A 25,670-nucleotide genomic window follows, 5' to 3' on the forward strand; every position below is an offset into this window, starting at 1 on the left:
ACGATGACGAATAAGGAAATTCAAGGAAGAGAGCACCGCCGGTGACAAACGTGGGTAAACTCCTGTGTGTTATCAGTCTCGTGTACTCGTTGTGTGTCATTGTCATTTTTATCTCGATTTTTGGAGAAAACGGTCACGTGTTTCGTGTAAATTGGCGGCTTTCCCACGAGCTCTGCGAGCTGCATTTTAGACAGCAAGCTAACATTAGCTGCAAATGTTAGCTCCTGTGTTAAGAGTGTCACAGCAGAGTCAGCTGTCAGCTTCAGAGTGGAGTTCATAAGTCCAGTTATTCAGCTCCAGTTTCTCCTCCTAAGTCGTGGATTTACGTGACGTTGGCCGTCACAGTGAACGTGTTTTCATAACGTGGAGAACGGCACATAACTGTGTGCGGGTGTTTTCATTTAGTTTTCTGCTCAAAGGCCACAAGGAGGCGCACACAAGACACGGAGAAAAAAACCTGATGTGCATCTGCTCCCATAGGTTTTTGGAGAGTTTCTGTAGTTTTGTCTCTGTTCCACCAGCGCAGTGGATTTTAAGAATTATAATATCACGGTGTGGTTGAAGTGCAGGATTTCAGCTTTAATTCAAGGACGTTTTATACATAGTCCCTCATTTTCAGAGGATCTAAAGTAAATGGACAAACTAAAAAAGGTTAAGGGTGAATATTAGTAGTTCAAAGTGCTGGAGGCTAGACATCATGGACATCACTAGGTGCTGTGTTTCCTGCTTGAGATGCTCTGCAGGCCTTTAGTGCAGCTGCCTTCAGCTGCTGCCTGTCTGTGAGGCGTTCTGCCTTTTAGTTTTGTATTCAGTGACTGATAAGCTGCTCTCCTGGGCTGAGCTCAAGTGACTGGCTTGCTGATTGTAGAATACCCCATTTCTTTGCCTTGAGAAACTTTGCAGTTTGCTTTGGGCTGTTATCCACCTGCACTGTGGAGCTCTGTCTGATCCACTCTGCAGCACCTGTCTGAATCTGAGCATAGAGTATAGCCTTGAACACTGCGCGGTTCATTCTGCTGCTTCTGTCAGCAGTCAGATCATCACAGAACAGTGACCTGTCATACATGCTCTTTCCTTCTACATCATTCTAGTAAAATTCACTCTATGTATCATCTGTCCAAAGAGTTTTCTTTTAGATGATTTTTTTATTTTTTATTTTTTTTGGAAAAAGTCGAATCTGGTGTTCGTGTCTCCCCCCAGTTGGCTGTAGCTCAGGAGGTCCTTTAGGTCTGACTGAGCTGGTCAGTGCATTAATTTTTTTTAGTTTTGTTGCTTTTTATTTTATTTTTTTGTTCTGTGACAGGTTTATGTGGGTTTTTCAGCGATTGCCTCCTTCTCTTGTATCAACATCTTTTTGTACTTCATATTCAGAGTTCCAGTGGAAAAAGTACCAAATACAAGTTCAGTACTAGGACTCAGCTCCTGGTCTTTTATCTGCTAAACATGCCACCAAACTGTAAAGAAACAGGTCTCACCTGGTCATGAAGCAGTTTATAAGTCCATGGTTCAGTTGAGCTGAGACTAGGGGTGGGGGAAAAAAATCGATACTGTGTAGTATCGTGATATTTTGTTTGCTAATAATGTATCGATACAGGGACAGCACAAATCGATATTTTGTTACAAAAAAGGTTTTTGTGCTCTGACTTCAGAGCATGTTGATCCTTTTTCTGAGCAAGAATCCTGACATTCCTTCACTGTCCAAATGTGTTTAACTTTTTTTTGGCAGCAATAAACATGACAGTTTACTTATTTTAATTTAAGACATGTTTTATTTTTAATTAAGTTTAAAACTTTTTTTTATTTAATGTAAAATTATATTTTGTTTTAATTTACTTTCAAATTCTTCAGTTGCTGAAGGGGCTGCATAGTTTTCATAAATTGCATAGTTCAGAATAGCTATAATTGTACCAGATGGTTGCATTCAGTTAAGTTGGACTAGACTGTAATACAAACCGTTCAGTTTGTCACCAATATAACTGACTGAAATGAGAGAAAGACTGAGTGTGAGACTTTATCAATATTCATTTTATCTAATATCAAAGTTTACCATTATGTACAGAATCTGAATATTGCAAAATATTTTTAAAAATTGCAATAATATCGTATCGTGCGTTAAGTATTGTGATAATATCGTATCGTGGGATGTATGGTGATTCCCACGTCTAGCTGAGACTGGGTAATTCTTGAACATTTGAACCGAAGCTAAAAGTGTGCAGGTCAATCACATCTTGATTGTTTGATTAAAAATTCACTGGTGTTGTAGGGAAGCAATAAAAAAATAATTAAAACATTTTTTGCTGTGTTGATTTTCACTTGTTTTAATTTGTTACTTTTTTTTACGTTTAGTTCTTATTTTATTTGTCCAGATTGGTCTTGACCCTATTAATATATTCGTTTTATCATATTTTACTGAGTTATTCACCATTCCACTTTTTGTTCCGCTAGTCGGTTGTTTTATGTTTGTTTTGGGGGTTTTTATTGTAGCTGCTGTAACAAAGGAATTTCTTATTAATACTGTGAGATTGTGTTTTTCTTTGCTGAGGAGGCTCATCAGTCACATTTAGTCTCACAGCTTTCTGCCTTTGTTTCTCACAGCCTTCTCCCCAGTGATGGCTGCCTCGGGGAAGCTGGCTTCCTTCCGCCTGCCTCCCCTGCCGACTGTAGGTGAGCTCATAAAGCTGTACAACTTGCGAGCAGAGAAACAGCTGTCCCAGAACTTTCTGCTGGACCTGAGGCTCACAGGTTAGTCATCCAGCATTTTATTTTCTTTCATTCCTCCTTCTTCTTTTGCCCCGTCTGCAGTGTACCAAGACCCTTGAGGTCCTTCTCAGGGTACAGTAGCGTGTTACATGCACTTGATTGCACGGTGCTGCACCGCCTTGTTTGAAGGCATCGAAACCGACAGGCTTTCTTTGTAGGTGAGGTTATGTAGATCTCCTACTAATGCGAATGGACCAGCTCAGTTGTTGTAGCCCTTGAGAGCTGAGCCTTAACACAATTATCAGCGATGCAGTGCAGCTTTGATCTGCTCTCTCGTCCTTGGACAAGGTGACTGTTAGATTAATGCTTTTCATCTTCATCACACAGAGGAGAGCAGATATTGCAGCATCACACTCTATTAATCTCAATTTGGACGCCCGACTCTCTGATGAAAACATTTGATTGAAGAACATCTTATAATTTATAGGCTGCACGAATTGAGAATGTATCCCAGGAAATTACTATAAATGAATATTGAGTGCTCCCTCTCTGTATTCTCAGACAAAATAGTGCGCCAGGCGGGCAGCTTGAGAGATGCCCACGTGTGTGAGGTGGGGCCGGGTCCCGGAGGCCTCACCCGTTCCATCCTCAATGCTGGGGCCGCAGACCTGCTTGTTGTGGAGAAAGACACACGCTTCATCCCCGGACTGAAGGTGAGCAGAACGGCCGGATCCAGGCTGGCTGAACGATGTCACTCTGCACAAACGGCTCAAACGTCCTCACCTGCAGGAGCCGGCTCCCTCTCTTTGCAGCTGTGGCCGCTTGCAGAGTGACTGATGAGTCCTTTTATTCTTTTTAAAATGATTGTTACCTGTTTATTTTTTCCATTTGCACAGCTGTTGTCTGAGGCAGCACCGGGCAGGCTGAGGATCGTCCACGGTGACATACTCACCTACAGACTGGATCGAGGATTCCCAACAAATATCTCTAAGCCATGGGAGGGAGGTAAGAGGATGAGCGTACGTAAGCTGTTACGGCAATCAAACTGAGGGAAATACGTGTGACTAAAACGTGTGTGTGTGTGTGTGTGTGTGTCTTCACAGACCCTCCAAACCTTCACATCATAGGGAATCTCCCATTCAGCGTCTCAACCCCGCTGATCATCAAGTGGCTGGAAAACGTAGCGAACAGAACGGGGCCCTTCACGTTTGGACGCACCCGACTCACGCTCACTTTCCAGAAAGAGGTGGCAGAGGTGGGTGAACTCCACGTGACCCACATAGACCCTAAATAAAGTCAAACACCCGTGTTTGCAGATTTCCTGAGCAATCGTTACTCTGCAGACATTTTTATTCATTTCATTCTATTTTATTGTTGTGATTTAATATTGATTCCTTGATTCATAATTAAAAATACTTTGCAGCTGAGATGAATAGATTTGGGATGGGCCTTTCATGATTCAGGCCAACAGGCTTTATTGATGTTTGCTTAATTCTTCTCTGTCTGTGATGCAAAAATCATCTTTAGGACACGTTTAATATGCTTCAGTAACTTTCAGCAGTTGTTTTTTCCATCCAGAGGTTGACGGCCAGCACAGGCAGCAAACAGAGGAGTCGTCTTTCCATCATGGCTCAGAATCTCTGCACTGTCCACAACTGCTTCACCATCCCCGGACGGGCCTTCGTCCCCAAACCAGAGGTAGTGTTTAACTAATATTTGACTTTGTGACACTGAAAAAACCTCATCAGTGTGCTGCTGAAGTTTAATTACTTTAGAGCTGGAGAAAAAGGTGTTGGGTAGGCGTTTGGCAAAGCACATGGCGTCTGATTCTTGACTTTGTTCCTCGTCCAGTTTGTGTACCAGCCGCTCGGATTAGACTCTGCTTCAAACTGTAGTGGAATATTTTCGGTTTGTTTCAAGGTGCTGTTGAAGTTTGTGCTGATAGTTACGGTTTATTGGGAAAAGCTATAGCGAGCATTCAGATCCCCGCATGCACACCCTCGGGGATGATGCTGGGAAAAGATTTCTTCTTTCAGAACAAAATGAAAGAAACGGTGAAGTGTATATTATAATAATAATAATAATAATAATAATAATCATCTTCAATATCAGTGAACAAGTGATGTTCCAGCTTTCATGACGTCAGCGGGACCTCACGGTGCCACGCTCCGGTCAGACCCTCATCATGTCACCCTGGCTCATCCCTCCACTCGTTCTTCTTGCTTTAAGGCTTCATTAAGACTGTGTTGAATCAGTGTTGTCTCACTTCTGTCTTTGGACCCTTTTTTTAGCTTGTAATGATGCCTGGTGGGTATTTGAGATGTGGCACGATCACACTGTGCCTTGTAATGAAGGCCTTGTTCTTTTTTAGGCCCAGTTTCTCTTTCTGCATCTTTCCACCCGTGTGCGAGCATCAGGGCCGATCGCGCATTTCGTCTTCAGCTTCAGTGTTTAACGTAGGACCAGAGGTGATGCATTAAAAAAAGGATCAATGCTGGCTAATACGCAGCTGGAGTTTATTTTAAATCGCACACATTCAAGTGTTTTAGAAAACTCAAGAGCTCGCTTGCATCTTTTGTACAAATAAAGCCATTTTTTTTCTTTCCCAGAATTAAAGGATAGGTGTTAGGTGGATGTCAGAGATAGACTGCTGGTCCCTCGAAGATGTCCTGGCTCTTTAGGAGACCCACTGACAGTAAATATTTAATCTCCCGTGTGGAGTAAAATGCAGCCGAGTGAATGGGACCAGTGCTGATTGCTCATTCTCTTAGAAGAGATGGATTCCAATGATTATTTCATCGCACTCAGCTGCCTTTCTGTGCATTTGTTTCTCTAGAGCATTTTATTTTTGTGTGTATGTCAAAGTGGAGCTTAATGGGCTTTAGCAGGCTTTATCTTTTGATGTAATATGCTCATATGGTATGAATACATTTGAACAGGGGAAGCTTCATGCTACACATGCGTGCAGATGAATCCGCGCCTCCCACATGCCCACACGGGCCATCTATTCCTACTAAATGTTTTAATGGGCTCTTGGTCAAATTGGTGTCATTAGGAGAGATGATGGCTGTTTGATGAGCAGCCCTCCTGCTGCTGGTGTCCTATAAAAGACCAGGAACAAGAGCACACAGAGTAGATGAAGTCTATCGTAGTAGTATGTCATGTAGTATAATTCATAAAAAGCTCAGTGGCTCTGCTTTGTTTACTGGTGCACACCAGAGTAATTACGCAGAAAAGCATGAAGAGTAAAAATGTCCTTCCATGGTTTACAGGACAGAGAGGCTGAGAGGAGCGGGACCGACTGAGGTTGTCACTCACGGGAATATTGACAGATTTCCTGCTAAAGAGAAGAAGTAACCGAGATATTGTAGATGTTGAATATACAGAAAGAAAAATGCTGCGTGCATAAATTGTTATGGTTGCTGTGCAGAGTGTTAGTACTGTACACTGCTCACAGTGCTCCTTATGAAGATGGCGATGGCTAAATACCCCCCTTTGTAGAGAGGAACTAATTATACTGGTGCAGTTAGACTGCCAAGTACCAAAGGTCTGTGTCTCTGTATCTTTCTTGCTTTCTTCACTTTGCGTGAGCCTTTTTGCGAACGTGTGTGCCAATCATTGTTGGGATTATTCTGCAGCGATGCTAATGCTTTGTACAGGACAGTAAAACAAACTACACGGTAGCAGGTGCTGTGCACACATGGCAATTAGTGAAGTGTAAAAAAACAAAACATGTGAAGTGGTTTAATACTGTGAGATCAAACGAAGCGAGTCCCAGAGAGCCGCTGAAAAAGCAGTGAACCTTTCCAAATAACCACGATGAGAAAATAGCATCACTTCAAGGCGAAGGGGGGAGGGGAGTGTGGGTTGATTGGCCGGCTGATTTGAACGTAGAGGAGGCCGAGTATTGCAGGCTGATGGGATAATGAGAAAGGAAATGTTGAATCCATTTTACATCAGCGGCTGCGGGGGCCCGTATTGACGCGGGGTGGGCAGATAGGCTCTTATCCCCGCTGCTTAATTTGCCAGTCTTGTCCCTCTCGCCTCTGCTGTGTCACATTGAGTGACTGAGATTGTCCTTGAAGGGTTTCGAGAGTGGCGATTGGCTGCTTTGATGGTGTTCCCCCAGGCTCAGGGTGCCCTAGGTCCGTCCCACTGCAGATCACACCTGCCTCCTCTTCCTTATTAGTCGCTCTCCTCCTGTTAATTCTCACATAGATGGACAGACTGAGTGATGCTTGCATCGCTTCTGGGGTTCACAGCTATGCACGTATCTGAAGGCTCCCTGAGAAAACCGAAATAGGAACTGCCTTTCTGTTTTTGCTTTTGCTTTCATACACATCTCTAATTCATATTCTGGTCAGGGGTCAAGGGGTTTCTGAGTGCATGCTGACATCAAGCATCTGCATCCTCACTGCCTCCTTACATGCAAAGGAGCTGATTTGAAAAGAGAAAAGAGCACACGTTGACTCGCTCATCTCTCTTCCCCTTTCCTCTCCCCCATCTGGGTACAATGTGATTAAAATCAACCTCTTTCCATCGCAGGCGGGTCTGTAGTCGTGCAGTAGCTGCTCCGTCGCAAACAACCTGCTGTGTCCTCTGTAGAGCTCCTCGGGGGCTCCACGTTGTGCTAACAACTCGGGTATTTGCTGAATAAGGTGAGAATGAAATTGAGGCAAGGGGTAGGGCATAACAGGAAATGGAATGAATAAAAGAAAATGAGCTGAGAAATAAGGGAATAAGGGTGGGTGATGATGCAAAAATGGAAGGAAATATTGGTGATGAAAACCAGAATAAACGGAAGCAGGGTTGGAGAGCAGATTATCGTCTGAATATGAGATTTGTCAAATGAAACAAAGCCCAGAGAGCACCAGAAGACAGATTCATGACAGAGATGGATCTGAGAGGAGAGCGAGGCGTACCTCCAAACAGATGGTTGTCTGGGCCGGTCATCAGCCCTGCTCTGAGTAATGGCCGTCACCCACCAACTAACCGAGCCTCACAGGAGGAGCGCCCTACAGATGTTCGCCTTGTACACAATAGTCTACCAAGAGCACAGGCCAGATGAGCAGAGGCTAAATTAAATTTGTTAATGCCGCATTGAACTTCGGTTGTAGCTGGCAGTAGTCAGAGAGCGATTGGACTTGAATTAAAGGTACTGTACATGTACTCCTCCACAGCTCCGAGTTTTGGAGACTTTTTTTCTCATCTGTTGAATTAATTTTATCCTTTTGAATTGAAACAGATGGTTCACTGGGGAGCATGACCCAGCTCGGACCACCGTGGTGATGAATATCTTCTCTGTGATGTAATGTGGCCTCGCTGCCCGTCTCTACAGCAAGAGTGAATCTCCTCAGAGGGGCTGTGCTGCTTTCTCCCCTCCCGCCACACATCCTCCACTCTCACAATTCATCTAAGCCTATTCCTATCCCGTAAACGGGGTCAAACGCGGTATCAAGAGTATCAGGGAAAGTTATTTCAATGACTCGTGCCAGCCCAGAAAATGCCCGAAGGCTTGGTCTCAATACATCACGGACCCAAGGTAAAGAAATCTAAAAATACTCCCTTGCTTCTTCCTTCTCCTCTTCCTTCATTTCCGCTCACCTTAAACAAAACGCCAAGGTTGGCAGAGCTAGCTTAAGAACATCTCCAGAGAGCCACTGCCTCCTCCTAACAAGTAACTGTGCCGAGTTTAGCAAATTCAGCTCTGTTTGGTTAGTGAGCACGCAGCGGAGGGGGTGCGGTGTTTTAAAAATCCGGCTATCCTCCAAGGAAAGAAAGTTCAGCTACAAATGAGAAAAATCGAATTACAATACATTTATCATGGGGGAAAAACCCTCACCGCGATGGGAGGCATCAATCTATAAGCTATTAAGTTGAAGGCTTACTTGAGTGTCCAATTTCAACATCACACGCGGCGGTTTGTGACTTACTTTAAGGCTTTTTATGGCGACTGAAGGTGTGGGATGGATCCCAATTTTAAAGTTCCAGGTAAAGATTTACTGGCTATATTAACTAGTTTCACTGGTGAGGTGATGAACAGCATCTTATGATTAAAGGAGCTTCTTTTTCTTTCTTTCCTTGTTGCCTGTCTACAGTAATCATCATTTTAGTCAGGAGAAATATAGATTATCTAAAAATACAAAAACCTTCAGCACCCTTGAAGCGTTTAGCCTCCCTCACCTTCAGCTTACCGAATCCTCCCGGGCACGCGTCGGTCTGCACGCTCCAAAGCTAAAATATTAAAGGGCCTCCTTTGAACTGTCACAGCGTATTGTTTTCCTACAAGCTTCCCTTTTGTCATCTTCATAGCTTTTACTGCCTCTGTCAGCAATTTACCGAGCAGCTAAGGTCGTTGCCGTTATTCCCCGGCCTCACATGTGCGCAGGGACTGGAGGAGAGCGACAAAGGAAGGTCATCCTCCCTCAGCGCTGATGAGCGCATTATATTTCCAGTATGAACCTTTATGAGCATAACTGCTGTCCGAATCAGAGCAGCACTTTAAGGGTTGTGACACGTTGGTGCAATTTTGAGCAATGTGGATGTGAGCGATGGCATTTCCCTAACGTGCACCGAGTCTTTTGTTCATCTTATTACCAGCCACGCCACCTCCTCCTCCTTTTTTTCCTGTTTGGTGATCTCTGGAAAGACATTTTGCTGACCAGGAAGGTCAACAAACAAATGTGAGCTCGGAGTTGAAAGAAAAGCGCGTGATTAACCCCTGCCTGCAACTGACAAGTGCTCACCTCCCCTCATTTAAAGCTCACACTCCAGATCTGTCATAGCAGCAACTCGGGGTGAAAGCCTTTGATGAAAAATGTAGGTTAAATACACAGAAGAGCAGATCTTATTAGCGTTCCCCCACGAGAGGAGTAGTTATTTGATCTGCACTCGTATTGCATAACCAAACGCAGGGAAAGAATGAGACGGGGAGAGAGAGAGGCTTTAATAATCCATGTTTGTTTCAGGAAAGCATATTTTCACTCACCCTCTGTTGATGAGACTCCAATCAGCTGTAATGAGAGCCCGGATTCTAATTTAATAACCACCCCATCTGAAGTGTATAGGCTAAATATGACACCAGCGTGAACGTGAGGGAACGTGCTGTGCAGGATTGTGATCTGAACCAAACTCCCACCAAGTCTGAGACATTTTCACAGACATTTTCAATTTTAATATTAGACAAAGATCACAGAGTTTGTTTGTTGTATGAAGGGGAAAAGCTATCCAAACCTAGCTGCTACGGTACCTTGTTAAATCATGAATTAACCACAGAAAGCTTCAGTTTCAGGCCTGATTATAGCCAAACCTGTTGAATAACATTAAATAGAACCTGTGAAGTGAATCAGGCTAAAAGAGAAACAAGTGAGAGACGAGGTCACTGCCATCTCTCAGTCTGGAAAGGGTTAAAGATCCATTTCTAAAGCTTTGAGATGCCAGTGAACCACAGTGAGAGGGATTATCCACATGTTATCCACAAACCTTGGAATAGAGCTGAACCTTCCCAGGAGTGACCGGCCTACCAAAGTTACTGAACGAGCGCATCGACGCCCCGTCCAGGACGGCAGAGAACAACCCCAAACAACACTTAAAAAACTGCAGGCCTCACTTCTCTCAGTCTGACTCACATCCGAACGGCTCAGAAACAACAAAATGAACGTTTTGGAGTGAAATAATCACAGTCTGGGTTCAAATGCAGTTAAGACGCTTTGGCGTGGCCTGAAACGGGAAGTTCATGCCGGAAAACCCTCCAGTGTGGCTGAATGCAAACAATTCTGCGAATTCCTCCACAGTCATGTGAAAGGCTCGTTGCTGGTTATCATTAAAGGTGGCACAACCAGTTATTAGGTTAAAGGGAAATTACGTTTTTAACATTTGTTTGATCTGAAACGTGTAAATGTGACAAATCTGCAACAAATTAAGAAATGAGAAACGGGGTAAATACCATTTCATAGCACTGATTAATTATTAAAGAACTGGGACAAAGAAGTGTGGTCTGCAGCGGAGGAGTAAACTAGTCCATTTTCAGTTAATCTGATTGATCAGTTGGTCTAAGGATCCTTTTTTTCTAGCAAAAATGTGATAAAATACCAAAAAGAGAGGCGGCAAAAAATGTTCTTCTTTCCACCAGTTGGCAGAAGAGTTTACATGTCGTTAAACTCGTCGCTTTGTGCCAGATAAACCAGCCAACTCGGATAACTCGCGTTCCCTTCAACTCCCAGAAGTGTCGTTATTGCTTCCTTCGTGTATTCGCTCATGTTATCACTAAGAAATAACTGGAGGAGATTGGGAGCAGCTTTATAAAACCCTTTCTTTAAGAGCCATTTTCAGAGAATCCTTTTTATTTTTTTTATTCTTGTTGTTGGACGCACTGCTGTACTGGTGGGTGCTGCATACGAGCAGCCTGCCTTCCCTCCTGCACGCTGCGCAGCCTGTACCATCCAGCAACCTGTACATTTGGCAGGAAGATGAATGCTATCGCCGTCCCCATCAGCCACACACATAAAAGCACACATCCAGCAGGCGCGCTGCTTTCACAAAATAGTTTTATTGGTAAAAAATAGAACTACTTGCACAAGCACATTGAGACAACTGTATCAGAACTTGTGAACTGTTTATCATCACAAATATGCTCTGGCAAAGTAAGAAGTGCTAAAGCATCCACAAAAATAAGCTGCAGTTATCAAAACCATAAATCAACGTCTTGGTACAGGATACGCAGGAGAGCTTAACTCTTTTTAGGACCTAGTCACTTTGCACTCTGGCCATTTATAAGCTAATGAAATCGCGTGCTGATGATCAAGCTGCACAGCCACAAAAAAGAGAGATTTTTAGCTAATTTTTTTCCCCTGCATAATCATATCAGACCGAAAGACTTTCCCTTTTTATCCAGAGTGCCAGTTGTGTGATGTACTTGTCCTGGTCCAGAGAGGTTGAATGCTCAGCCATTTGAACCGAACTGCTGTCAAATAACGTAAACGTGCACTGACTAGTCTTCTTATAAAGAAGATATGATATGAGCGTGGTGTATCTTATACTGAACCAGTGTGAAGGAATCCCGATCCTTCAGTAGGAAACCTAAACGTATTAAAAATCTAGACACTTGTGTACAGTTGTCACAGACCTGCAGTAAACCGGAATTCCTGAAACAAGCGTTATTTACTTTTCACTCGTCTTCCTCCTGTTTCGTCTCGCTGTGCTTTGGGAAATGAGGAATAAAGAGGATTTAAAATAACCCTCGAAAGCCGCACCGGACTGTACACAAGCATCCAGCTGATTCGGACGAATCACAAATCCATAAAACATTTGCTAATGTATAATTCATGTACAAACAAGTTGTTAAAAAAATAAACAAAAAGAACTTCAGATATTATTAAAACGTGTCATCATGAGACCATTTGGCACATTCTCAAAACACATAACGTGTCAGTATTACTTGATGACTTGGCACATTCTTTACTTTGTTTATTGCATTGGTAATGGTGCCTGGGCAGTGAGTCGTTGTCAGGAGGCCAGTTCCTTTGGGAGCAGTCTGAGCTGGGCAAGAGGGCTAAACCGGGGCGGGGCAAAAAAACAACCCCGCGGGGCTACCGGCAGCTCCCACAGCGAATCCCGTGGTGTGCCGGCAGCAGCCTGCAGGTGGCGAGCTGGGCTTAGCCATCTGCTCTCCCCCAGGAAGCTGCATTCTTATGAGAGAGAAGGAGAGAATGTGCAGTTCTATACATCACTGCCAAGGCCTGTCTCAAGCACAAAAACAATATTCCTCCCATCTTCTTACCTCAGAAAATAGAGCGCACGGTAACTGTGAAAGCGTAGCTGCAAAACTGACACGAGTGCGTGTGTGTGTGCGTCTCAGAAGGACATGCTTTCAACATGCATCAGTGTTCTCTTGTCAGGAGTCCTATCCTGACACAAGCAGGACGGGGAGATTGAGTAAAAAAAGACGAGGGCGACTGGCAGGTAAACGAGGACAGTCTGGTGGATGAAATTTAAGACACTGAGACCCTTCTGCAGGTGCAGGCTGGTAGTGTATGCGCATTGCTGACGTACTTGAAAAACAAGTCGCATATGGAGAATGACTCAAATCATTTTTAGCCTCTTGCCACACGACTACCCAGTTGGCTGTGACTCAGGATTCCTCCTCTTATCTGCTTTGTTTTTTCCTCTGTGCCACTGCACCATTAAACATCTGTTCATCCATGTGAGACCGCATGCACGGCATAGACACCATATAGGGGTGTGTTACAAAGAAGAGCCATTTTCCAGGGCCCCCCCCCCGACCAGGGCTTCTGCTTCATGTCACTGGTTAATAAAGGGGATTAGTGAAAGTAGTGTGAGCAGAGGCTCTGATGAAAGCTTATGGCATGCCATGGCAAGAGAAAAAGATGCCCCCTACCCACCCGCCCACCCAAAATAAAACAACTTGACTGATTGACACGCACATACCCCCAGACAATGCTTGAATTCGGTTTCCATGGCAGTGTGGAGGTGGATGACAGGAGAGAAAAGCACATGCAAAAAGCCGGCGTGTCGGAGTGTTTACTGCATACGAGAAGACGCACAAGCGCATGTGTAAATGTGTGGGCGTGATCGTCTGGGATGGATCGAGATGGGTAGCTGCTACTTACAGGCAGACTGTTTTTGTTTGGATGGAAATATGAGATGGTCCACTCTGCTGCTGAAGTATTGGATCACGCTCTTTTCAATTTCTCTCCATCTCTCTCATATTTCCACCTGCAGAGAGAGACGCAGGCATCTGTTTGCCTGCATTTTCTCTCTTAAATCCAGCCCAGCAGCCCACATCTACTCCTCCTGACAGTCCTCTTTGAACAGTTACAGCAGGGTAATGTTTCTACAGCTTTTCAGGCACAGGCATTGTGTGGCTATGTCTCAGTCTTCTACCAGGCATTCCGCTGTATTTGTACACAGGCTCCACACAGCATGCTTTAGAGGCAAAATATCAACGTCATTCTAGTAGCTAACAAAAATATGCCCATTTATTTCATTAGTCAATTCCATGTTGCATTCTAGTGGACAAGCATAGGATAAACTACAATGGCTTGCTATGTGAGGGTTTCCACCTACTGCTCTTGGGCTTTATATTGCCTGTTTTATCAAATGAGAGGAAGGACTGAACGATTGTAAATAGCAGCTAAATAATCGTATGTTTTTTCCTTCAATTTAAACCTTTGGCGAGGAAAAAAAAAACTCCACTCAAGGCTTCCTTATTTGCTTAATTCATTCCGCAGGGAACTCTGTGTGATTTACTGATGAAGGATGTCTGCGTTTGGTTGGCAGCTTCCGTCAGTTCTGCAGCACCTTATCCTGGTATCCTGGCTCCTTGCACATTCACGCCGTTTGTTCCAAGGCGCTGCTCAGGGAATACCTCAACTGCTTGTGCTTGCAAAACAGAAAAAAGAAGATGGAGCAGAAGGAAAAATGTGATTTCAAAGTTGTTGCTCTCCTCTCTTTTTTTTTTCTTTTTTTTTTTTTCTTCCCCTCCAACTCCATCCTTGAGTAGATCCTAGTGCGTAGCCGTGATGTTTCCCCTCGGGCTCGTCTCCCTTTGGCGTGCACAGCACTGCGTTATTACACGTAGTCCTGCAGGCTGTAGCCCGTCTTATTGTCTAATGGGGAGAGAGAGCAGTACTGGTGCTGGAGCTCCTGCTGCTGCTGAAGCAGCTGTTGTTGCTGCTGCTGGAGAAGCAATTTGTCAGGGGGGGGCAGCAGGACCAGATCCTGGGGTCCGTGTCTCTTTCCCGAGCAGGACATACAGAAAATGGACCCCCCCACAAAGAGGAAACCTGCGGAAACAAAGGCAACGTACACGGCACCTCCAGGCTCAAACTTATTGCTCTCGGGAACGCTGGAATCCAGGAAGTTGGTGATGACCTCGTTGGTAAACCAAGACGCAGGCACCAGACACAGAAAGCCTGCAGCGACGAAGCAGCCGCCGCTGGCGATGGCGGCGTGTCGCTTGGAGCGCCGTCCACCTCCCCAGCGCGTGCATTTTAGTCCCAGGGAGGCAAGGCAAAGGCCCATGGCAGCCAGTACGCAGCACAGCACCATAGTGGTGCGAGCAGTCTGCAAGTATGCGGGTAGTGAAAGCACTGAATACTTAAGTGTGCAACTAAACATGCCTGTGCTGTACCATGTGCAGTCCATCCACAGTCCCTGCATCTGGGAGATAGCTGTGATGATGTTGGAGCCCACATCTGCGCTCACCTTCCAGTTAGGCAGCAGAGTGGCCACCATGGCGCCCATGATGCCCAGCAGAGCTAGGACGAATCCAAATATCTGCATGCCCGTGGATGCCATGCTGCTTTTCAAGTCGACGCCGCTGCCGCCTCAGCCGTTGTCCTCTCCGGGCAGCATTCACCCCGCTCCGGCACCGCTGCTCGTGGACCCCCGCCGCCTCCCTCCCCTCCTTTGGTGGTGCACCAGCTGCCAGTCAGAATCCCCCAGTTCCCCGGCTCCTCAGCTGCAGCTCCACTGGGCTGGAGGAGAGAGACGGAAATGAGAAATTCACATCTCATTCACCTCACACAAGCGCAGACTTTTTTCTTTTTTTTTTTGGCTGGAAACAAAGGACAGCATCAAGCACTGGCGCTAAGAGCTGGCTCAGGCTCACTGTAGGTAAGCAAAACACCGCCGGTCGTTGTGCATGTGTGCTCTACTCCTCTGCTTTTACAGAGCTACTGTCTGTGAGGAAGATGAGTTTGTGTTTGAGGTATTTGCCATGCTCAGTAGTCACAGTATGTGGACTCTGAGCTGCAGTGCCTTCACTCCACTCACACAGTCGACTGTATTTTCTACCACTTTGATTTCAGCGCTGTTTACCGAACACACTGAGACTAGCCTTTAAAGACTTGCACAGCCTCATCTAAAGCTGGAACACCAGTTATTATTTACTCGGTCGCAGAAATAAACTTTGAAAATAAAGCTTTTTTTTTTCCTCTATATTACTATTTTTTTATTTTTTATTTTTTATATACATTTTTTAGTCTGACCTCCCGACATAACGGTTTTTCTCATTCACGGCTCGTTCCAGCTTGTAAAGAACAGTAAACGCGGGCCACTTGTTTCCGTTTTGTTTCCCGGTCCAGTCTGAAAGAAAGCAGCGCTGTGGGAATGATCTCTTACCCCGGCTGGTGCAGAGCTGGCGCGTCACGGTGTTCGCAGTGATTCCGGTAAACACGGCAGGCTTCTGAGGGGGCGAGGAGCACGATTCATCCCGGACCGCGGAGCCGTTCGAGCCATCCATTTCCTTAGCAACAGAGCGGAGAGACCACACAGGCTCGGCCGGAGCCCGGAGGAATAACCGGAGCTCTCTCGCTCTCTCTCGCGCGCGCGCTCCCTCTCTCTCTCTTTGTGAGTCGCTCCTCGCCGGTTTGTGTGTCTGCGCGTGCGTGGGCTCGCGCGTTGGAGCAGAGCGGTCTCTGCCTCCCAACTTCAAAGAGGGCTCAAAGCTCACAGCTCCGCGCCGCTACTGTACTACCGACACCTCCTCCACCTTCGAGCAGCCAGAACAGGACCGGAACTACTTCTGCCGTTTCACTCGAACCGAACTCCTTTAATGACTGATTTCGCGTCATTTTCACTATTTTCTACATTATTTATCATTAATTTCACTAAACAATTACGTGACTAGTCATATATAAGTTATATATTTACATGTCTTAGGTTTATATACAAAAAATGACTTTTGTCCCCTAGAGAGAGCTTCAGTAAAATAAAACTGTCCAAACATCAGATTTTATCTGGTTATTTATTTATACATTATTTTTGTGAATTTGTTTTTGTGTTAATATTTTAGAACTGATTACAGTAGTGCATGTTGTTACAGAGTGCTATTTGTTTTTTATTTTACAAAAGGGTCATATTGGCATATAAAGAGTTTATGAAACAATAACAGGGAGAAAAATCCTTGTGCTATGCAGTATAAACTGCCCGGGGCTTTAAAAGCGCCTTGTTTGACAGAAACCTGTACATTTCCCGTTGTTTCTGGCTGTATAATAAGCAGATTTTTGTGTCGTGCAGGATTAATTTAAAGACCAAAAAAAGACCAGTTACAAAAAAATGTGTGGCTCGTGGCTCAAGCATTTATTAAAAGATACCAGAAATCCCCCCATGATGGGGAAAAATGCTGCTAACTAACAAAATAAAATGATATTCATCCCATTGTTGCACTGAGCTTCCTAGTTAATCATAATTCAGTGCTGCTGTTGTTAAAATGTATGCCTAAGTAATGGCTGAGAGGGCTAGATAAGATTTCCAATCATAGCCTGACGGTACCATGGGGAAGGGTACTCTAATTAAGGCAGAAGAAATAGCTGCTATGATTGTGGCCAGATGAGCTGGTCAGGCTTTGGTATTGTGAGGCTTTGTTTTTCTAGGTCCAGAGGCCAGAGGAGCATGTGTATCCCGCCATGCCAAAACTGACCCTCCCCAGAGCATCATCTTCATCAGCATCAGTCAGCAGGATGCTAAAATTCACAGCTGCTCCCCTGTCTTTGCCCGTCTTTCCTCCCTTCCCTGTAGAGGACATAGAACAACAGGGGGAGTGGCTAGGATGGCCTTGATTCATGAATGACAAAGAGGACAAAAGAGCGAGAGAGGAAGAAAATCAGGCAGGGTTTAATAGAGCCGATATCCTGATATCCTTGTAAATGCAGATGTGCGTTGCTCTTATTTTGCTGCAAAGGCACAAAAACGTCCGGCTGTGGGAAATAGTTTTGCCAGTCTCCCAACTGCAGTACAGGCCAGGTATTGGAGACGGTGATGCCGTGGTCATTACGTGTAGATGGTTTGGTAGCAATTGATTTGTTTAGCTATTGATCCGGTTGTTTATTTCTACCCAGCCTCCACTGTTTTTCCTGTGAACTACCCCTCAGAGACCCTTGTCTTAAAATGAGATGTGGGGATGGTGCACACAACATTAGCTCCAGTGTGATGCTGGTGTCGACCTTCGGCGCTACATTCTTAGAATTCCTTGTGGGACGCACCTGCAGCGAGATGAGAGATTTTCCAGTTTTCTACACGCACACTGCAGTATGGCGTGTGTGACCTGTCTCCTGGTAACTGATGAGATCTTAAGTGCTGATGCTGCTGTTGTTCGCTTAGAAGCAAGATAAATAAATAAATGCATTATAGAGGGAATGGATGTAGGGGGAGAAGAGCAAAATGCAGTCAACAAATACCCAGTGGGTGCAGATGTGACGCTGTGATGTGTGAAGATTTTGTGGGCTATTATAAGCGTGGTCCCTTTTTATTTTATCACCTTACAGCAGAGCTCTCCAGCGTTTCTGCAGCGTAGCTGTGAGGCGCTGCCGGCCCAGCCGTGCTCCTTTTTGCCCGCGCGAGGGGCTTTTATCGTTCACTTTACGTTTTTTTCCCCGTTTTATGTCCGCTCTTGCGTAATTGGTTTTCAGGCTCATCGCCTTGCAACAGCGATTTGTTCACAGTTCCGATGCAAGGTGTCTTGCGATAGCTGTGATGTTGCTGTCACTGCAATCTTGTTGCAGAGCAGGGCCCAAGTCTAGTTTCACCCTACATAATATGTGCAAACCCGTCTCAGACAAAACATTTCTGACATTTTGTAAAATTACCAGCATATTAAAGACTCTCTTCGGGCTACACCGTGAAGCAAGTGGCCGAGCCTGGACTGACGTGTGTGAGGCTTGTAGTGTCCCGTATGAACTTCTTTTTCCCATGCTATCATCATTTACTGGCACAGTAAATTTCACATTTTTGGGCAAAGTTCAAGCTTTTCTATGACGAAAGTTTCTCTCCAAGGAGCTGATCTTGTCAGAGGCTAGGCTGGAGTGTCTCGAATGTCCTGTGTGCATGCCAAGGGCCAATTTCATGGGAAGTGTGCTGGGCTGCCTGCACAGGAAGCCCTAAGCCCTTCCTTCTTAAACCCCTCAAGCAATATCAGCCTGGTATATTCAGTGGCATTGACTGCTGCCTTCTCCTCTCCGAGAGGCTGTCTGCCTCCTCTGATGTAATGGAGGTTGTCTTCCCAAGGTATTGTCATGATTAATGCAGCTCTTCCCTCTTCGGTTGCAGGATCTCCGTGAGCTTTTGTCTCGTGTATTCCCTGGCTGTATATAGCTTTCTTCCATCCCCCAGCTCTTTCTCCAAACCTGCCATTATGTAAGTGTCGGAGGTTCAGGTAGTGTAGTGGCTAGAGCCCGAGGGCCCCTGCCATCTCATCTTGGCTACGCTTAGAGGGACATGACAAATTACTGCTCACACGCAATTGGGTAAAGTGACCAAGAAAGACACATCGGAGATGGAAATGGGGGGGAAAGGAGAGCAAGAGAAGGAAGCTGTATAAAGTAATAGTGCTGCTTTTGGAAGTTCAAACACATGAAATATAGTAAAGTGCAAATCTTTTCATGCAGATGTCCGATTATTGGGTCAGAAAAAGGTCTGAAGTTGAGGACGAAAGCAGACGTGACTGTTCAGAACGCTCGAACCGAATCACTGTACGCTTCATAAAAGGCGCCATTGTTGGTTAATCGGATTATTTGAGTTGCCATATTTGGAATAAGAAGCAGGTTCAGAGTTGGTGTAAATGTTTGAAGTCGTTGTTTCCCAAATGTAATCAAGTTATCTGAATTAAGTGAGTCAGAGCGAGAGGAATGTTCATGAGATGGACTAAAGATCCTTGCATAACAGCTCAAATTGGGCTAATGAGTCGCTTGTTTATTTTTCTTCTTCTCCTAAAAAAAAATGACTCTCACAGTCTGGCCAGCCTGTGTGCTCTGCACAGGTGATCCCCACTGCTACCTTTGTACAGCACAGGGTGAGGGATAATGGGCTCAGAGGGGGTCGGTAAGTCTGGGATATGCTTCACAGAGAGCATTGAAGGCATGTTCACAGCGCCTCGGCACAGGAGCCAGGTGACTGCACGTGATTTAAGATGGAGTTTCCTTACATGTTGGGGTTATCGAGGGGAGGGATTAATGGCAGGGAGTGGGACATATTACAGTGGTGCTACCTAGTGAAGTCATGTAGCAAGGCCACACATAAATCAAACGGGCAAAGTGACTTGGACAAGCTGATGGCTGAAATGCTGCTGCCTGTATAGTCCCAGTATCGACTTTTCCCTTGCTCCTCTCTTAAATCATGAAGTGCGGAATATAAATGGCCTAATTATTCCAGCAGAGAGTGAAATTAAAGACGTTCCTTTTTATTGCTTCTTCCTAGCAGATGGTGGTCTGATCTAGCGTCACCAAAGCACCCATACAAGTGTTTTTCCAAATTCCAGATACAAAGTCCTGACTGAATTTCTGTCGACACGACAGGTGGAGACGGCGCCTTTCATGATGCAGACAAAATACCGCAGCCCCGCCGCTGGGTGCCCGGGACGGCTCGTGGCCTTTGATTGTAAAATATTCTCTGTGTAAATGATAAACTCATTTTGAAGAAGATTTAAGATTAATTGTTTATACCCACGACATCCTTTGTCCCTGCTCCTTATGTTGCATCCAGTTTGAAGCATTCCTGTACTGTTATAGCGCACAGCCTTCAGGGCTGGTGAGACAAAGAGTCTCCACTGCTGCTGTCCCATTAAAAGCCTCTTTGGCAGGATGCTCAGCAGCAACCAGGCATCTCTGGACTACACAGGGATCTATAGATCTGATATGAGATAGAGCTGTGGTTTACAAGCGCTCCTGAACGCTACATCTGTTTTTAAAGAAAAACAACAACTCTAAATGGCTTAATTAAAATCCTTTGGTACCCTTGGACCACTTTAGCTTTCTTCCCCTAATTATCAACACCAGCCGCGACTCCCGGACAGCACGAAGCAGCTGAGAAGGAGAGTGAATCACACAATCCAGAGATACAAGCCACATGGGTGCACGAGGAGCTCCGCGGGGCACGTCGTCACCACAGGAAGACTTTGAACGGAGTTGAATTAGATGTCATTTTATTTTACCCCAGTAAAGCGTGAGAAGGGGGCGCTTATCCTTAGGGGATGTGTGGTTCACATGTTTGTATTGCCTCGAATCTTTAAATTAACATTGCCAGTCATGCACCAGCACGCTTTGCTCCTTTTGCAGCTTTTGCCATCTCTGCGGTTCCTCCCAGCATATACCTGAATAAAAAGTCATGTGAAATTACAGATAAAAGCACTTAAGCACTACGAAATGTGTTATTATTAAGAATAGCACTCTGGATGTGTGTCTATGTAGCTCCCCTTTTCGATGTGCTCGAGCAGTCCCACTCAGTGCTCCCTCCTGAGGGAAGTAAGGCTATTACCGACTATGGAAAGACTGACAGGCAGCTGTTGTGCTCTGCTGCCCGTGGTCTGCCTGAGCTTTAGGTCCCCACGCAGTGCAGTATCACCCTGATTGTGCAGTATCTCCTTTAACTATAACTTACAGAACTGGCAGCATCATGTGAAATGTGCTTGAACAACGATGTCCTTCTTTGCGCTGCTAAAGCAAAGATCTGGAGATTCAGAAATAGTCTTTTTAATGTATTTTGGTTCTTTTGATCTCATCATGACATTGAGGAGATAAAGAGAGTTAGAGGATGCTTTACAGGAGAACAAGTGAAGCGCTAGAATAGAACGTGTGTACGTATAGGTGCTTGAAAGTAAAAGATCTGAGAGTGAGAAAGATGCACTCTGCTGGCTCTGACGCGATTACTTCATCAGTGTGTCATGTTAGCTTAGAGCTGACACAGGAAGGATCAGGAGGAGGCTGCCAGAGTGGAACTGGAGCCGAGAGTCCCACCACCGGTCCTTAACTGGGGTTCGCTTCAGGTTCCCGAACGGGGGGTACCTAAAGGGGGTTTGTGGTAACACTGTAAAGACTTCAGCTGACGTGAAAATAAAAAAGGTCTCTCCGTGGGCAGCTCTGGATCACCTCCAGTATAGCTGGTCCTGCTTTCTCCTGCATCTGCGGTGTGCTGGGAGGTTCCAGATTTATGGATTTTATAGATATTTTCAGATATTTTGCTACAAGTAACAAAAACCTGAAATGGCTGAATGATTAAATAAATAGTCAGATGTATTACGGTGTAACACATGGCCTTATTCGTTTATTAGGGACTATGGGGCTGGTGTTGATTTAACCTGATTGGCTTCTAAGGTTTTAAAATGTTGCTGTAGTTTCTCCTGAAACGCTCGTGGGACCATTTGTCCAAATGTGACCTTCAAAAACAAAAACATTTCCAAAATATCTCCACCTTCCTGGGCTCCACCGAACCCTGGAGTACTTTTCTGGGACCTTCTTAAGTGAGCTGAAAGCAGGTATATGCGATTTAGTTCCCGCTGAATCATCCATGGCTGCCTGCATCGCTGCATCTATATATGGTCGGTCCTCAGTGGAAATGTTAGAGGCAGATAGTGGGATATAGAGATGCGCTCTACGGTGAGTCAGGCTTGCAGGTATTAAGGAACTCGGTGGTGATGCAACAACAGAGACTCAGTTTCTATGGTCCATTGCACAGGTGTTACTGTGGCAACTGGAACTAGCTCGCCAACCAGCCGTGCTGCGTCATCTTATTTTCTCCCTTCCCTCCTTCTTTTATCCCGGAGTGTTGAGCCCTTTCCCTCTTTCGCTCTCTTTGTCCAGCTTTGTATCTCTCGTGCCATTTGTCAGGAAAGCTTGTTTTTTTTTTTTGGCACACTTGACATTCCCCCTCTGATCACACCTGACTGCTCTTTTTCTGCCACTTTCTTTCACCACATTCCCATGAGCACACTCTCTGCAGTCTAGTTTTAAGGTCTGTGCTAACCCCCCGCTGTCTGGATTTCCTCTCGCTGTAGGTTGACGTGGGAGTAGTTCACTTCACCCCCTTGGTTCAGCCCCAGATCCAGCAGCCCTTTCAGCTGGTGGAGAAAGTCGTCAGGAACGTTTTCCAATTCCGTAGGAAGCACTGCCATAAAGGAGTCGAGTAAGTACACGTTAACCTAATGAAGCTTGTAGGGCCTCGATCCACTCTTTCCCTCTTTTTACTTTTTAATCCATGCGTCATTCACATCAGTTATTCTCTCTCTACATTTTTCATGTCTGACGGCAACGTCTTCATCTCATCGTTAATTAGAGTGGCTTTATATTTTTTTTATATTCACCATTCAGACAGCTTTTGAGTGTTTCTCTAACCAAATCTGAACATTCGAGTAACTTCAGAGCAGCTAGTAACAAAGCCAGACACCCACATGCGTGTGCCCATCGCCCCCGTGCCTGTTAGGGAAGTGTATGTAGGCCCGGATAACAAAAGATCGCTGGCTGTTTGAAAGAGAGCAGCAATTATGAGTCACTGAGGTAGCATAGGAAAACGAGGAAGCATATTTTATGTAACTGCCGTGGGTCGGTGGCAGCAGCACCAAACTGGGGAGGCGGCACCAGCACTCGAGCACCTAAAAAGCATCTGCAGATTGTGTGGAGCTGGCTGTCGCTCGCTAACCTGCAGCGAACGAGTCCGCAGGAACATCTGAGGCAGGGACAGCTTTCAGGGTGGGAGACGGCAAAATAAATAAAAATTAGCAATTGAAATCACAGCTGCTCTGTTTCTGATTTAGAAACTTTGTGTGAGTTTAATGGCAGCCCTGGACTATGCAGTGTGGCTGTGGAGTAAATTAACAATTCATGAGGACTTTGTGTGATTTCAATTAACTTCACCGATCTGAAATAATTGCTGAGGGATAATTTCTTTCTGTTTGAACTTTCTGATGCCATTAAACTTGCATGATCGTTAAGATATCAAAGCGGACTAAGCGCAGGAATCTGTACTCTCGTGTCGTCGCTTTTTCCCCACAGGAAGTTGTTCCCTGAGGCGCGTCGTGTTGAGCTGACACAGGAGATGATGCAGCAGGCCGACGTGGACCCCATCCTGCGCCCCACAGAACTCACCATACCCCAGTTCAGGGCGTTAGCGGATGCCTACGCTCGTCTCTGCGCTCACGAGCCCGCTCTTCTCACCTACGAGTTCAGAGAGGAGCTCAGGCTGAAGCACGTTGCCAGAAAAAGCAACACGGCATCATCGCCTACACTTACGGACGCACCGAGCGGCGTGGCAGAGTCCTCTGCAACCCTGCTGAAAAAATAAAAAGCATGGACACCAAGAGAAGGGGACTAATAGCTTCTGTTAGCACAGGGAGACAACAGTCTGCTCTTAGCTGTGACATTTCCACCTGGCATAACCATGCATTTTTAAAGCATTTCCACTGCACACACACGGCAATTTGGTATACAGGAAATACTGGGACTCACACACAGGATCCACACAGGCTTTGGCTCAGCCCCTTAACCATTTCCTGGGATCCAACAGCTACCAGCAAGTCATGTGTTTTAGAGAGAATGAAGAAAGGCGGCTAGTTCGTTCCCCACAAAAGCTTTTTAAGTGAAAGCATCTCTTTATGTCCCAGTTCTTACTTCTTATCCATCTCACATAACACCTCATCCTGTGGGACTGAAAGAAACAGAGTGTTTTCAGGGTGATTTAGACAAGGAGAGCATGGCAGGTCCATATTCAGGCCACTTTTATTCCTTCCAGTGTGTATTGCTCAGTCTCTGGGGAGACGGCACTTTATGGGACAAAGTGCTGTGAATTTGTCAGCTCGAGAAAGACTCATCATGCAAAAGGAAGATGGCTGCAATTAAAATATTTTTTGTTCAAAACTATTTGTGTTGCGTTCTGTGGGCTAATGGTGGGGTAAGATGTGCTTGTAGTATAACTGGAAAATGAGGCAAAATAATAAAATCTTACACGTGACTTGTTTGTTTAATCAGAAGTATGAATAAATAGCAGCGTGTGCAGTGTTTCTCGGTGAAAGCATTGTAGTTTTAAATATTCCTCTATGAGCAGACTGTCACCAGCAGAACATGGCAGCGCTGCTTCCTGCCAGTATGGCAGATGGCGTGCTAGGGCTGAGTAGTTGCCAGAGTTAGAATTCACTCAGTTCTGATGATAGGTGGGTGATAATCGACAGCCACAATTAACAATCCGCATGACGTGCAGGAGTGATGTGATGCGCGCCGTTCAGTCTGCTCAGTCACCCCAAAATAAACTGCTCTTACGATAAGCTTTTATTTTGGTAGATGACGGCGTGTGGAGGAGGACTGAAGGGTGAGGAATTGCATCACGCAGAGGAGGAAGATAATTAGCCACTAACGAGATGCAAGGCTGCGGTCGTAGAGGCATTTGTTTGGTTTGTCTGATACCTTTGAGCATTAGTGTACGCATCATATCTCAAAGTCAATTATACTCTGAATAATGTACAGAAGCAGCCAATCAGGCACTGTGTCCACCACAGCTGTGTGAAGACCGTCATCCCGCAGCTACAGGTGAGTGAAAACTTGATGAGCTGGTCAGGAAAGTCACCTGTTATATTTTTGGATCAAAAATTTAGTTTCATTTGGTCTTTAATTAGTACACAGCGTCAGCATGGCTGCAGTAAACTTAGTACTGCAACATCATGCTACAGTAAAAGTAGATAAATATTTATCTAAAAAGAAATTATGTAATTTCTGCATCCAGCTTATCAAAGTTCTTAAAATGTGTATATTGTTCATTTTTAAATGTGGGGCTGGCTGAGCTCGTGTTGGGCACCTGTATGAGTTATGATCATAAACTCGATGGTTTTGTTTTTGGACAGGGTCTGTAGTGCTGTTACTGTTACATCATCACAGTGTGATTAAAGTTCAGACTTTCAGCTTTAATTCAACGGGTCTAACAAACATTTTGCATGAATTGCATGCTTTTCTGTTTTTCCAGAGTCTCAAAACTTATTTGACAAACAGGATTATTGTAATAATTCTAAATATAAGGATTGTTTTTAATACTAAGTAATTCCTGCCTGAAGTTCAGTTGCTTTTCCTTCTGGAGATGTCCTGCAGGCCATTACTGCAGTCGCCTTCAGGTGCTTGTTTGTGGGTTGAGATTAGGTGCTGCTGAAGAATAGCTCATTTCTATGGCTGTATCCCAATTCAGGGTCTGCAGCCTTAAAG

General features: G+C 45.1%; 2 protein-coding genes across 2 annotated transcripts; one reads left to right on the top strand and one right to left on the bottom strand.

Moving 5' to 3' along the window:
* Positions 1-24,435, top strand: tfb1m (transcription factor B1, mitochondrial). Its single transcript, XM_005922365.2, has 8 exons — positions 1-50; positions 2,596-2,742; positions 3,262-3,413; positions 3,597-3,705; positions 3,804-3,955; positions 4,279-4,398; positions 22,487-22,614; positions 23,481-24,435. Exons 2-8 carry the CDS (start codon positions 2,610-2,612, stop codon positions 23,767-23,769), a joined length of 1,083 nt encoding a protein of 360 aa, XP_005922427.1. The 5' UTR covers positions 1-50; positions 2,596-2,609; the 3' UTR covers positions 23,770-24,435.
* LOC102312171 (claudin-20) lies at positions 6,291-16,285 on the bottom strand. The gene is made up of 2 exons (XM_005922364.3): positions 15,844-16,285; positions 6,291-15,197 (listed from the first exon to the last, which is right to left on the bottom strand). Exon 2 carries the CDS (start codon positions 15,016-15,018, stop codon positions 14,290-14,292), a length of 729 nt encoding a protein of 242 aa, XP_005922426.1. The 5' UTR covers positions 15,019-15,197; positions 15,844-16,285; the 3' UTR covers positions 6,291-14,289.
* Positions 24,436-25,670: the final 1,235 nt, after the last annotated feature.

This window comes from Haplochromis burtoni, unplaced genomic scaffold (assembly GCF_018398535.1).
Source record: "Haplochromis burtoni strain Fernald_Lab_line unplaced genomic scaffold, NCSU_Asbu1 Contig_55, whole genome shotgun sequence".
Taxonomy (NCBI): domain Eukaryota; kingdom Metazoa; phylum Chordata; class Actinopteri; order Cichliformes; family Cichlidae; genus Haplochromis; species Haplochromis burtoni.

What these genes read in the sequence shown, in the direction of transcription:
- tfb1m (XM_005922365.2), top strand. Translation starts at nt 2,610, where the DNA reads ATGGCTGCCTCGGGGAAGCTGGCTTCCTTCCGCCTGCCTCCCCTGCCG. An exon ending in GCTGGACCTGAGGCTCACAG is followed by an intron (nt 2,743 to 3,261) that starts GTTAGTCATCCA and finishes CTGTATTCTCAG; the next exon opens with ACAAAATAGTGCGCCAGGCG. An exon ending in CTCTAAGCCATGGGAGGGAG is followed by an intron (nt 3,706 to 3,803) that starts GTAAGAGGATGA and finishes GTGTCTTCACAG; the next exon opens with ACCCTCCAAACCTTCACATC.
- LOC102312171 (XM_005922364.3), bottom strand. Translation starts at nt 15,018, where the DNA reads ATGGCATCCACGGGCATGCAGATATTTGGATTCGTCCTAGCTCTGCTG.